The sequence below is a fragment of the Hemitrygon akajei genome, chromosome 2, assembly GCF_048418815.1.
Source record: "Hemitrygon akajei chromosome 2, sHemAka1.3, whole genome shotgun sequence".
Taxonomy (NCBI): domain Eukaryota; kingdom Metazoa; phylum Chordata; class Chondrichthyes; order Myliobatiformes; family Dasyatidae; genus Hemitrygon; species Hemitrygon akajei.
Genome location: NC_133125.1, coordinates 39311256 through 39325511, shown reverse-complemented (window position 1 = coordinate 39325511; position 14256 = coordinate 39311256). Strand labels below are relative to the sequence as shown.

General features: G+C 40.5%; 1 protein-coding gene across 3 annotated transcripts in view; it reads left to right on the top strand.

Annotated features, from left to right (window-relative positions):
- The first annotated feature begins 1586 nt into the window (after window positions 1-1586).
- The window catches only part of LOC140740947 (transducin-like enhancer protein 1), a 111579-nt gene continuing 98909 nt past the window's right edge, over window positions 1587-14256 (top strand). For 2 of the 3 annotated variants that reach the window (XM_073070600.1, XM_073070591.1), the window contains exons 1-5: window positions 1587-1650; window positions 2020-2094; window positions 2581-2681; window positions 3238-3301; window positions 3471-3515. In XM_073070600.1, the coding sequence (XP_072926701.1) occupies window positions 2071-2094; window positions 2581-2681; window positions 3238-3301; window positions 3471-3515 (234 nt within the window). In that variant the 5' untranslated portion in view covers window positions 1587-1650; window positions 2020-2070. Of the gene's footprint in view, window positions 2095-2580; window positions 2682-3237; window positions 3302-3470; window positions 3516-14256 lie in introns of all 3 variants that reach the window. The other variant, XM_073070595.1, reaches the window with a different exon arrangement.

Here is a 14256-nt window from a genome sequence, read left to right as displayed (position 1 = left end):
GTTGGGTCTAATGTGTAAAACAGAACAACATAGACATCCTTAATCCGACGCATTCTGATTTGTTGTTAATTTTTAATTGTTTCCACTACTCACGCCTTGTGCAAAGCATCTATAAAATATTTGGAGTATATATTAGAACGGTGCTTTTTTTTTGGAGGGGCGCGTCGGGAGTTGACTCTTTACACTCATCCTCGGCGAGGACGATTTGCGTTCGTTTTGATCTCAAGTACGCCTTGAGATGAGAGACACTATACTTAACAGAGGAACGGAAAATTAGAATGTTGTGCTGGCCTAAAAGTTCCAATTAAAGTATTGAAACAAATAAAGGCGTCCGCAAGGTATCGCGCGTGTGGTCCGCCGTCCCTCCACATCCCAGAATTTCAGTTCAGTGGTGTCCTGTCAGCAAAGAAGGCTTTATCTGATATACCCAAAGGTTACCCATAGCGAAGATATTGCCGAGATCTGGAGACAATTGTATCCAGGCGAGTGGGGGTGACCTGCTCCTCAGCCCGAATTATTTTGAAATGATGAATTGGAAATTCGACGCGAATATTTCTGGTTGTGTTCGCTAACAAGCTTCGAAAGTTGTAAACAAACAGAACAAACTGATCTAATCAAGATCGGAAAACCCAGCCTAGTAATCTGTTAAACATCTGGATGCAATTTTCCGGAGTAGCGAAATGAAAACAGACGCTGACCGCTTTGATTCTGGTTTTAGCGCAGACGCTGCCGATATGTTCGCGATTTTAGCAACCCCAGGTCCTAAAGTGAAGTTGATCTTGGTGGATTGCAATGGGCTGGGTGGGGAGCACAAGCAGATCTAATTCCAATTTATTTAATTTTACGCGTCAGATAGATTGCATTACGTTTTGGCATAAAATCTATCTAGCTATGAAATACATTCGTTCAAGGGATTTTGATCTGTTGTCCTTCCGATGTTATACATTTATTTTGACAATTACAGACCGACATCTACAGTAACAGCCCAAACAAGATGCAAACCCGAAGCTTTGCCACGGAGTTATAATTAGTTAACATTCTTACTCTGGTTCTCCTACTTGTGGGTGGGACAAAGACTTGTCTGTTTTTTTTCGCTCAGTTGGAGCTTTGAACCCACGTTACTTTGAGTGACAGCTGAGATCGCCGCTCCATTGTCACTCTCCATCTGACTGACGTTCCCCTTTTTTCTCGTTCGAGTCCTTCTGCTCAGACCGAGAGGAGCGGTAGTAGGCGGGTGGGATGGGGAGTGGAGGAGAAATTAGACCAGCCAAAGACAGCCAAACAAATACAGACAGGGGTTTTCAAAATCTATTGGCCTGATTCCCAATCCATCATTATGATTGACGTCCCTCAGTTACCACTGGGAACTCTGGAAACAAGACAAAAACACCAGGCAGGCTCGCAATTGCTCTGTTCTGTCACCGCTGTGTCTGATTGACAGCGGGCGTAGGCATTTGCTGTTCTCTATTGGACGGAGCCTTTCGATGACAACATGATCCCACGTGCGCCCGATGAACATCGTCGGGTTCCGATTGGTGCAAAATGGGCCGGAGGAAGACTCCGACTGCGCGTGTCTAAATTTGGTTAGTTATCAGTGTGAGGAGGGGATGGAAACCGCGTGTTAATGTAACCAGTGTGTGCGGAAAGCTGGTACATTGTTTTCTATTGTATCAATTATATCCATTTAAACTTCGCATGGTGTATATTGTATGTTTATTCTGGTGGATATTCTACAAGCGAGATAAAGAGAATCCAAGAAGATTTCCTGGGGCGCCGTAGGAATTTGGTCTCCTTACAAAAGTGGCAACTGATTTTTTTAAAAGGAGGTTTTCTCTTAAACACCGAGAGGAGTTAAGCCGGGGCAGCCGGAATCTCGCAGTCTCTCACAGAGTGAGGGGTTTAAATATAAATCACCTTATTTTTTGGGACCAGAATCCAGGATGAGCATCCAGTAAACATTGTGTTTATTTTTTTTTCTGTTTTCGGACCGGGCTCTTACTTAATGTGCGTTTCTTAAAGGAAATCGAGTGACTATTGGAGCAACGGAGCTGAGTGTTGTCGGGTCGAGCAATGTTTCCTCAGAGCAGGCATCCTGTAAGTAAGGAGCGCGTTGCCGCCGTGCCGGACCGGGCTGGGCCTTTGTTGATTCATTGTATGATCTGTATTCAAAGAAAGTAAAGAACCTTTTTTTTTCCGAGTGTTGTACTCCGCACCACCTGCCAAGGGTCAAATGCTATTTATAAATATATATATATTAAAATGTCTGCAATTCAGCTGAAAGTCAGATCACATTGACCCGATTAAAGTGCGGATGTTCAGTTCGCTTTCAACATGTCATCCTTTTAAAGATCGTCCTGCCGAAAGTTGGGATAAAGGCTCGCAGTTTTGCGAAGCTTACGCAGACCAACAAAAGCTCAAGTGTTTGGTTCCGTAAGTTGGCCTTGCCCTCTTTCAGCACCGGGTGTTTGCTTCAAAAAGTCTGCAGGAAAGTTTCTAGTATTGATATGTCTAAGATGCGAGTTGAATCGTACGCGGTCTGGTGTTTGTGTGTGTGTGTGTAATACTTGTTTCTTTACTCAGACGCCGCACCAGGCTGCAGCCCAACCTTTCAAATTCACCATCCCCGAATCGCTGGACCGTATTAAGGAAGAGTTCCAGTTTCTGCAGGCTCAGTATCACAGGTGAAATAAACCCCCTATTCTCCGCTTGTTTATTTTCTGCCGGTCAGCCCCGTCGCCAGTGTTACTGGTTTGTCTGCGGTAGGTAGGGAGTCACTGGTTACTTTCCCTCAGCCACAGAGCGGCGCTCTGGCTGCGGGTAGATTTGGGGTTGTTTCAAAAGGCTCCAAACAAACCACAAATGTTAAGAAAAACAACAGCTATTCAGGTCTGGGCCTGACCAGTTGCAGCTTTTTGCACCTACCTTTTCAAATGTAATTCATAAATCACAGCGACTGGCCCCAGTCATAAAACTCGGTTTAAGAAAGGGACTAAAGAACCGGAGCAGTAGCATTTCTATTCGATGGCTTATGGATTCTGATCTTTACATTGCAATTTAATATCAAGGGTCTAATTGTTGATTGTTTAGTTATTTTAATTTCGTCGTTTCTGTAACCTCTCACCAATCGTTCTCTCGAAGTTTTATTCGGGTTTCCTTGTACAGTGTTTTATATGAAAGCATTATTTATTTATTCTGCTCCTTAAGATGAAAGAAATCTTTATCTTGTGTAATTTACAGTCTCAAGTTGGAATGTGAAAAGCTGGCAAGTGAAAAGACAGAAATGCAGCGACACTATGTCATGGTGAGTTTACCAAGTACCTTGTGAAATTGGAAACACAGCCATGTGCTTTTTTAGCTAGTGATATTTCCCAAAATGAGCTGGGACTATGAGTTGTATATGTTTGATTTTATGTGGCAACTACCCAGAATTATAAGTTAGTTTGCGAGTTTTAATATTCTTTCTTTTACAGTATTATGAAATGTCCTATGGATTGAATATTGAAATGCACAAACAGGTAAGATATTGATATTTCCTGCCAAAGCATTCTTGAGGTCATAAAGAAAGAAAACATTGGTATATGGAAGAAGTAATGTGTTGATATGTTGAGTCAGACCTCTGACTTTACCAAGAATGGGTTCTTTCTGATACAGGTATCCAGCAAATATTTAATCTTCAATATTTTAAGCACTTTATTGAAGTCGAGCAGATTACAAGATACAGATTTGCAAATGTATAATTTTATTAAACTTTTCTTTTCCAAAATTTTGTATAATGTTCTTGTAGGAGCTTGATTGTAGAAGACTTCATGTTAATGTGCAGAGGAAATAGTGTATTGTAAAAGTTGGTGCTATAAGTACAAAGGACTGATGGTCATATTCTTCTGATTTTCCCTGTGTATATCTATTGGATGTGAGGAGAAAACGGCTTATTGTGGTATGAGTTGATAGATGAATATATAGATACTTTATTTCCAGAGGAAATTACAGTGTCACAGTAGCATTACAAGTACACAGATATATAAATATTAGACGAGAAGTAAGAAAGAATAACATAAGTTACCTCAAACAGCCCAACAGAAGGGGATCATCACTTCCTGACATTCATAAACTGGTATATTTTGAAATAATACTTACTTGAATCATTAGAAATACGACATAAACGCAAGTAGAGCCACTTTTGTAAATAATAATACTGAGGAAAGATAGGCCAACCATGACAATGCCTAGGAAGCCAGGGAGCAATAGATCAAAGATCAATAGATCAATCAGTCAAATAGATTTGATGTTAGTTGTTTACTTAAAAAGTATTATTTGCAAAATGTATGCAATCAAGGGAAGTGTTATTGACTTGCAGTGTTTGATCCTTAAGGTGCGGTAAATTTTTACAACAGAGATTTACTCCTTTTGGAAAGATTATCTTTAACTTAACCTACTGATAGCATGTCTCAGCCTAACAGAATACAAATAGGTTTTAATTTGAAGTGTTCCTTTGTCGGTTACGTTCTTGACATTTCAACAGAACTGAAAAATTGTGGTTTGATGCAGTAATTGTCTGTCAGTACACTGTGCACTTCGCTTTAGTGCTCCTGTGATTTTTTTTTGAAAATAAAAGGAGTTCCTGTGTAATTTCTTGGCTGTCAAATGCTGCAGTGATATTTATGTGCATAAATGAAGCTTTCTTAGTACAACACTTTCTTCAGCATGCAGATGATTGTCTAAGTGCTGAATTGCATCTCACTGGAGAATTGAATTTGTAGGTTACATTGAGTTGCATTTATAATGCATGCTGACTTTTTATAGCTTTAGATTTCAGCCACCATTGTTACCATATAGATTGACAGTGCTATCTGATCATAATCTTAAAGAAAACTGATGACGTCTAGGCCCTTGGGTGTAACTTGGCTGAAACTGATGTACTTTGCTGACTGATCACCAGTGCAGCCTAAGTGCTCATTATGTTGTAGAGAGGGCCTATGCAGTCTCATTACATTTGACAAGAATTCTCTCTGGGGGGAAAACTGGGCATTAGCTAGGCTCCTAGCAGGCTCAAATTATTCTCCTTTTTTATAGCTCATGCTCCTAGCTGGCAAGTGAATATTGTATTAAAAGTGGGAGGTGAGGGAATTGTCATTTTATCATGGCTTTGTTAGTTGAGAATGCATAAGTTGACGTATCTCCAGGGCAAAGCATCCATCCTTCTCATGGCTTGTCTTCTGAGAAGACATTCTGCTTGCTTTTTGTGAACACCACCTGCAGGGTTATAGAGTTGTGAGCAAATGCTTTTTATTCAGGCTTCAGTGCTTTTCATTCATGGTGTAATACCCAAGTCATGAGAAAAGAGAAGTTGCTTTTCCATTGTTTCTTTTATAAGGCAGGCCTTTTAGCATATGCAGAGACAAGTGTCATAAGGAAATAGATGGCTATTGATTATAGTTAGTAGGTTTTCTTTAATTTGTGTAGAGTGCTTTTCCTTCTTGAGAAACTCTGGTATTCTCAGTTATGATTAATGCCATCCTTGAATTATCTTAACGATTAATTCATTGTAACGATACAACTGGAGTTTTTAGATACTGCAGATCCTGGTTAATTGGGACACATTGGGTCTAGTACATTTTGGTACAATTAAGTAGCTACGCCGTTAGCCGAAGTTACACAGAAAAATGTATAAACTCTTCTTGGGCTTCCAGCTGGGTACAGGTATCGATTATAACTGCTGTTTCGATGGCCAACTTTGCTATCTTCTTCAGGGATGCCCAGGCATCATCCACTGCATGCCTTTGTTACTATGATGAGTTAGGGTTTGTTACTCGAAAGCAGTGCACTGAAAAATACAGAACAACTTAATTAAGAGTGTAGTTTTTAACCTACTTTGGCTCTTCACCTTATAATGTTTTGGAGCATAATAATTTCCTCATAGAAGCGGGGCCAATAATTAAATGGACGAAGGTGGCATGTTCGTTACAATCATACAATTCATCTGGATTTGAATTTGTTTTGCTGTGCTGATTAAAATTACTTCGTCCCATTCAACAATTGAAATGCCTGATTTGCACTTACTGTTGTGTAATGTCTTGAATAATGAGGCCTTGACTTGTCAAGCTGAATATAACTTTGGCATTATTGAGATTGCCCCACATGTTGTTTTGGTGGACTTAACATTTGTCCTAATATGTTGGTTTTAGTGTTGAGCTTTAAATTGTACACTTGAAATTCTCAGTGACATTTTGGGCAGGGAATATCTGTGCTGGAGATGGGACAGGGAAAGAGGGTGATTTGAGGTATATACCTCCTACAATTATTTTATCTTCTGACTATTACTCTACAAACCATTTTGATAAATGTAATTGAAAGTTAGATGAGTGTGGTATCTGCCTCTTGTCTATAATGCCCGATTTTAAAAAAAAAACAAATCGGGCAATTGACTCTTAATGGCAAATGCTCAAAATATTGCTATTGTTAAATTGATTGTCAAAACGGATGTTTTAATTTAGTAATTACAAATTCTCATACCTGCAGGCAGATTGGCTAATCTGATTTATCATCTTGTGCTTGATGATTGTGGATAGCTAGTGGAGTTCTTGGCTTCTTCACTTAATAGTTCCGATGACACATTAATGCGAAGAGCAATCATTGTTTCACATGTAAGATTTCCAGCGATTATAGTATATAATTAAAGACTCAAACATTGTACAGTGTTCTATATTGGTAAATTGATTTATTATTGCCACTTATATAATGAAACATTTTGTTTTGCATGCTGACCATGCAGATCATTTCATATCAGTGCATTCAAGTCGTGCTATATTGCATACACTCTGATTCAGTTGCAAAGAACGAATTCTATGTCCAGATTCCTTTTTCCACCATTTCAGTGCCCATATTAGTATATCAAAAAAATTGACAAGTGTACCTCAAGTGACTTGTGTCAGAGGAATAACGTCAAATTTTTCAAGATTATTTAAAGTCAAAGTGTAAAGCAGAACAAAATAATGGTTGCTCTTGATCCAATGCAGCACAAATGAGACACAAAAGATAAGATGAGACACAAAAGATTAACAGAAAATATATAAATACATAAGATAGCGTGTGTCCATAAATTGATGCTAGGCACAGGAGTGTCTTTACATAAAGTGACTGACAGGAAATAAGTAGTGGTGGTGGGGGTGTGAAGGGGTGGGTTTCTGGGTGGAGGTGTTGATCAGCCTTACTACTTAGGGAAAGTAACTGTTCTTGAGCTTGGTGTTCCTGGCGTGAATGCTATGTAGCTGCCTCTCCGATATGAGTGGGCAAACAGTCCATGAGCAGAGTGGGTGGGATCCTTCATGCTGCTCCCCGTTTCTGGCACCCTTAGGCAATTACGTCCTTGATGGTGGATAGGCTGGTGCCAGCGATGTGTTGGTAATTTCCACTACCCGTTTGTAGAGCCTTCCTGTCCGCCGCAGTGCAGTCTCTGTACCATTCAGAGACACAGCATTTTATGATGCTCTCTACTACACATCTGTAGAAGGACATGAAGATTGATGGTGAATAGTTCAGGTCTCTTCAGCCTCCTCTGAAAGTAAAGGCATTGGTGAGCTTTCCTGATTGTGTAGGATGTGCTCTGGGACCGTGAGATTGTGTTTGATGTGCTGTCCCAGGAGTTTGAAACTGCTTGGAGTTTCCACTGTTGTGCCACCGATGTAAAGAGGGATGTGAGTGATACGAGTTTTCCTGAATTCGTTAGCCCTCTGCTTTGTCTTGTTGACATTAAGGAAGAGGTTATTTGTTTGGCACCAGGGCTCGAGCTCTTACCCCTTCTCTCTGTAGGCTGTTTATTGTTGTTGCTGATGAGCCCCACCACTGTCGTATCATCAGCAAAATTGTCAGAGGAATAGTTTCGAATTGCTTCACTGTATTGATCCATCTGATCTTGCAAATAATCTCAGATTTGAGACATACGTCAATTCTCACTTAATCAAACATTTCCTGCACCCTTATTCATCAAAATTCATGCTTTAAGGAAAATGCAAACTAATTCTATCTGCCATTTGAGACCTAATGCATTTATTGACATAATAGTTGACGCAATAAAGTCTTGTCACTCCCTTAATTTGTCTAGTCTCGTGATGATATCTCAATTTGTCTGCAAATACCTGTAAGGCCCATTTAATTACAGAGTAGGTCATATCTCTTGTATCTTTGGGTCTGTTCACTTTATTGATGGAAATCCCTTGGGTTCTCCAAAGTGGCCAAATAATTGCCAGTGCTGATACTCAAGATTTTAATCTCCCTTTTTCTCATTAGGTTCATTTGAATTGCTTGAGGGTGCTGTAGGTGACTTGCGTATTTAATTTTTCTGATGCAATTCCCAAGCTGGATCTTGCATTTGGTGAGTCATTAACAGTGCAGCAGCTTAAAAGCTTCAGTAATGAGCTGGATGACATAATTGTGAATTGTTGTTCAAAGACTTAGCACTTGTTTACATACATGGAAAGCTGGCCGGTGGTGAAGTGGCATCCACACCAGGCTTCAAGGTGAGTGGTCCTGGGCAGTTCCTTGCACACTTTCCATCTGCGTTGGGTTGAGTGTTGAGCCAGCAACTCGGCCTCGTAAAAAAAAAAAACAACAACAAGGCACCTACAAGGTTGCTGCCCGATGGGCAACAAGGCATGGAAAGGACCAATAACCAAACATAGAAACCTTGCTGTCGAAGGGTGCCTTTTTTTAAGGTGTGTTTCAGGTACATCTTATTCAGATTCTTTCATTTAGATCCTCATTGTTGCTTAGTTTGAAGACTTTTCAATGTGGTGCACAATTAGAGAGTGGAACACTGTTATTGGATTATTTGAAGTTGAAATTTGTATGTATTGATAATCTCTGCTGTATTGATGTAGCTGTATCAATGTGTTTGAAAAGCGCTTTTAAGGAGTTTAAATACAATGGGGTTTTTTTTTTGTCGACAACTGTATAGATCAGAATATTTTATCACTGACCTGCAGCAAACGAATTTCATGACATTATGTTAGTGAGCATGAATCTGTTTCTGACCCTGATATTGCCTTGAAGTTGGTTCATCTGAAAAAAGGAATGTTTCATTTGCATATTTTCTGATATAATTTACAATGATAATTGACTGGACTGGCAGACACTACCTACCTGCATTCCTTTTCGAAGATACTGCTGATAAGCATAAAGTCGCTAAAGTGAAGTGTTAATTAAAGGGTATTGACAAGAGCCAGGGTTTCCTGACAGTTAAAGCTTGCAATGCTTATGTATCCTATCAGTGTCTTGGGTAAACAGTTGCACTTGGCAGATTATCTAGATGGTGACCAGTCACTGAATTGACAAGTGCAGACACAATAAAAACTGTATTAGGAGACCTGCCATAGGGATTTGCAGTAAATATATTACAGCACTCAAGTGAATTGCCAATACTGTTTGTTTAGCATTTTGCAAGGGCAGTGGTAGTATGGATTTTTGCATTAGAGGGGAAAGGCTGTTGGAAAGAATTGGTAATGGCTGAGGAGAAATCGACTTCACGATCCTGTTGCCGTCTTTGTATGAATCTTGAAAAATTATCTATAAACTGTGTGTGTTAGTTCTTTGTGCGTGGGCACAGTGCTATTGTTGAGGTGGGAGGACAGGATGAGTGTTTGCTCATTGGATTATGGTTTCCTGTCCTGTAATCAACCTCTATACTCCAGCAAGCAAAAAATCACAGAAGTAGGAATGGTAGCAAGGAGCAAAAAAATATATATGGATGCATTTCCAGCAAATAGTAATTGACACTGTTCGTGTGCCACAATCATTTGGACTATCAACCTATTGCTTTTGTTTGATTGTAGAACAGTGAAAATTGAAGGTAGGCTTGAACTATATCGGCACAAAATCTCTACCTCCAAAAAGAGTAAACAGGTTCCTATTTTTTTTTACAAAGGAACCACTGGAGAGTTTGCCATCCAGTGCGAAACACAAGGCACCTCACCATGATTTTAATTTAGATGGAGCACCAAGTCGTCGGTTTCCATGTGATTCCCAATTCAGTACTCAATGTGCTGAACAGATTCAAACGTATTGGGATGTGCTGAAATGAAGTTAGAACTGCTGATAACAGAGTTAATGTGTTCAAGCCAAGGAGTGTCATGACATGCTAAAGATGTGAGAAAGCAACTCTCAGCTTCTTGACGACAGCTTAGTTTCTGTCTGTTGGCTGTGGTTCAGAGATATTCCCGGCTGCAGCTGTGTAATAATCTTATTTACATTGCAGTGTGAGTGGCTACCAGAGGCTTACTTCCATAATAAGAGCAGTGGTATTAGGGGAATGTGGGAAATAAGAAAATCTGTTTGCAGTTTTTTTTTGATTTTTTGAGATTCCTTTTTCCCTGTAAACTGGTCCCATTTGTAGATGGAGCAATGAGGAATTTTCTGATACAATTTGTTCCAGATTATGTATCTAATTGCAGCCACTTCAAATTTGCTTAACATTCCAGTGGGTTGTGGACTAAATTTCACGTTTAACATATAAAATGTTTAGGCTGCAATGGATTTTTTTTTCACTCCTAAATCCCAACTCCTCGTTGTAATGACTTTCTCTATCGCGAGTCATGATGCTTGTTTGTGGCACAGAAAGAGATGGGGGTTTACGGCCATGGTGGCAACATTGTACCATTTGCTTTGTCAGGGCGTAACAATTCAGATTTATGTATTCATTTGGCATACTACAGTCGTGCACAGGGTCATGTTCTAGAACCCTTTGAAGCCCAAGATCCCCTACCTCGGCCTTAGTGAAAGGCGAGATCGACCCCAGATCGATTAGTTACACGCATGCGCGCTGGGGCAGACAAGACCGGAAGTAAAACCCAGTAACCCAGAAGTAGAAATAATGTATAAAGACCAGGGGTACCCACCCTTTTTTTTGCACCACGGACCGGTTTAATATTGACAAGATTCTTGCGGACCGGCCAACAGGGGTGGGGGGGGGGGGGGGGAGGAGTTGTTAATCATGATCGGAATACAGCGATACTTGAAGTAGGTTCCTTATGTCCAGTCTATGCTGCAATTTAGTTTTCGCGGTTCTCAACACTTAGCTTCTGTCCCGCTTGCTCACGTTTTTTCCGCTGAAAAAACTCAGCGGGTTCATCTAAGTACAGGGTGTTTGGTCTTAAGGTGCCAAAGCCGTTTTGAGGGCTTCATTGCAGTCCAGAGAGAGCGACCAACTGAGTGAGGAGTGCGACAGCCCACCCCCTTTGTAGGATCTATCGCCCGAGAAAAGTTTGTTTCAGCAGATCGCAGCAAGGAAGCTGCTCTGCTGCTTACGAAACCCGGAGCCCGTCTGCGAATATTTTAGCACCTGGTTCGCCACGAACATTCGGTGTGCTAAACAGGTTCAGAGGCGGCACCCATCTGTCCGCGCTCCGGGCCAGTAGCATCGGCGGTTCCCACCGGCCGCGCGAAGCGAACACTTGGCGCGAGGGTATCACTGCGTTTAGGCGACTGATGACCTCATGTGCTTTCTAGTTCAACAGTGGGCGCGACAGGGAATGAGGAAAGGTGCAGCTGACTCATAACATTTCCTCACGGCCCGGTGGTTGGGGACTGCTGAATAACACTGTGTAGTGCTGGGGAGCTACACGCATGCGCACTGGGCAGAACGAATGGAATTAAAACCCTGCAGCCCGGAAGCAATCTCTCAACAGTACTTGTGTATTTATTTTTCTTTTTTTTTTCCGGGATCTACTGGGAAAGTCTCAAAGATCAACAAGTCGATCGCAATCGATGGGTTGGCGATCACTACTCTACAAGCAGGCATTTAAGCCTAAAAAGGGGAGATTAAGTGCAAATTATTTAAAAGCTTGGTCAAACAAGAAGGTCTTGGAGAACATTTGAAAAGAGTGTGGGGTGGGATACTGCTGCTTGGAAGCTCTCATTTTGGTTGAATGTTCATGACCTCCAGGATTTCCCAAAGCGCTTTGTGCCCTGTTGGGCTCTTCTGAATTGTAGTTAGCGATGTAATGCCTATCACTTCAGACCACCGAAGGCACAGCTGCCAGTGCTGGAGCAAAGCGAGAGGAGAGTGCTGAAGAAGGTGGATAGTTACAAGGCCGGTTTTGATTACACCGAAAGAGAAGAACTAGGCCAAGGAGGGGCTTGAACACCAGGATGAACGTTTGAAAACGGAAGCGTTGCCAGTCCACAGGTGATGGATGAACAGCACAGATGCAATTCAAGTGCAGCAGAACTTTGTCTGGACTTCAAAATAAGTTGAAAGAATGATGGTTAGTGAAGCACAGGAATAGCTAGACCTAGAGGTAACAAAAGTATGAATGCACCAATTGTCCACCTATCACTTTAAATACACAATTTTGATTCTGTCCTTGTTATTGGTTCTGCAAAGTGGAAGTGAATAAGGATTCTTAAAGGAATATTACATTAGAGACTTGTAAATTTGATTGTGGTAGTGCCGTTGAAACAAATCACTGCATTTGAGAGTGATAGAAAGACAAGATCTCCAATTACTGAATGATTTGGGGATTAGCTTGTGTTGCTATGGAGACTGCGGCTGGAACAAATTAAATTTTAAGGAATGAAATGATCTTTAAGTGCTTCTGGGAGCACAAATTTTGGCAGTAGCACTTACATGGATTAAATTTGGGTTGACGAGCTATTGTATAACATTTGTGTCCCAGAGATCATCTTTGTAACAAGAACTGACATAGACCACAGTTTGCTTCCTTTTAACAATCTGACCTAAAAAGCATGGCAAAACGCTGAATCTGAAGGTTTAAATTCTCTTTGTGAACCTTGCTTTCTCCAATGATACTGTGCTATATTCAGAATAATTTTTAGTTCAGGCTGCTTATTTATCAACCAATCAACTAATGGAGTATTAGAATATATTAGTGTACTAATTGTTTAATTGAGCATCATGGATTTTGTTTTAAAAGTTTAAAAAGCCCAGATGGAATGACCTCCAGTTACATGATTGCTAGAAGATAAATGGAGATGAAAATTGACTTGAGGTCAGTAAGATCAGTTTTGAGGTGACTTGATAACCCTTGTATTCCCCCACCCCACGTGCTTGGCACAACTAATTTCAAATGGTTCAATAATTTGCAGAACTGCTATACTGAGCTCCCCCTTCTGTATTATTGTGTTACCATATACAAGTGAAAGGATCTGTCATGACCATGCTTGGAATTTTAATGGTATACTTATGAAAACATTGCTCTACACAAAGATAATTGATTAAGAGTTGAAAAAGATGATTGAATTTGACTTTCCATTATAGTGTGAGATAAGTGTTCACTGGCCACTTCATTAGTGCACCTGTGCACCTTGTTAATGCAAATATCTAGTCAGCCAATCATGTGGTAACAACTCAATGCATAAAAGCATGCAGATATGGTCAAGTGGTTTAGTTGTTTAGCCCAAACATCAGAATAGGGAAGAAATGTGATTGAAATGATTTTGACCATGGATTGATTGTTGATACCAGATGGGGTGGTTTGAGTGTCTCAGAAATTGCTGATCTCTTGGGATTTTCATGCACACCAGTCTCCAGAGTTTGCAGGGAATAGTGTGGAAAAACAGAAAAAAAAAATCCAGTGAGCAGCAGTTCTGTGAGTGAAACGTCTTTTAGTGAGAGAGATCAGAGGAGAATGGCCAGACTGGATCAAGCTTACAGGAAGGTGACAGCAGTGTAAATAACCATATTACAACAGTGCTGTGCTGTAGAGCATCTCTGAACTCACAGCACATGGAATCTGTAAGTGGATGGGCTACAGCAGCAGAAGATGTATATTCAGTGGCCACTGTATTAGGTTCAGGAGGTAGCTGATAAATTGGCACTGAGTGTACATACACATCATGTTTATATGCTTTACATAGGGAGATACTGCTCCCTACCAACTTCATGCTATTTCCTATGAACGTTGAAAGGCTTCTTGAAAGATGTAATATTTCAATAGTGGTACTTACAGGAGTAGCAAATATCTGAAGATGTTCAACTTTGAGGCGATGTTGTAAAAATTCTATAATTCTCCCCATTGAAGAAATGGAATTGAGACCTGCGACATTAGCTCCATTTCTCTTCTCACCAGTCAAGCCTGACCTGTGGAGTATTCCAAGCATTTTCTGTTTTCAGTTTAGATTTTAGTGTCTGCACTTCTTGATTTTTTTTTTCACAAACATGAAGGCAATTGCTTTTTATTTGGTAATCTCCCAAATGTAATGCTGAAATGTTGGACAGCCGAGTGTAAATTCTCAAGGCAGCAAATA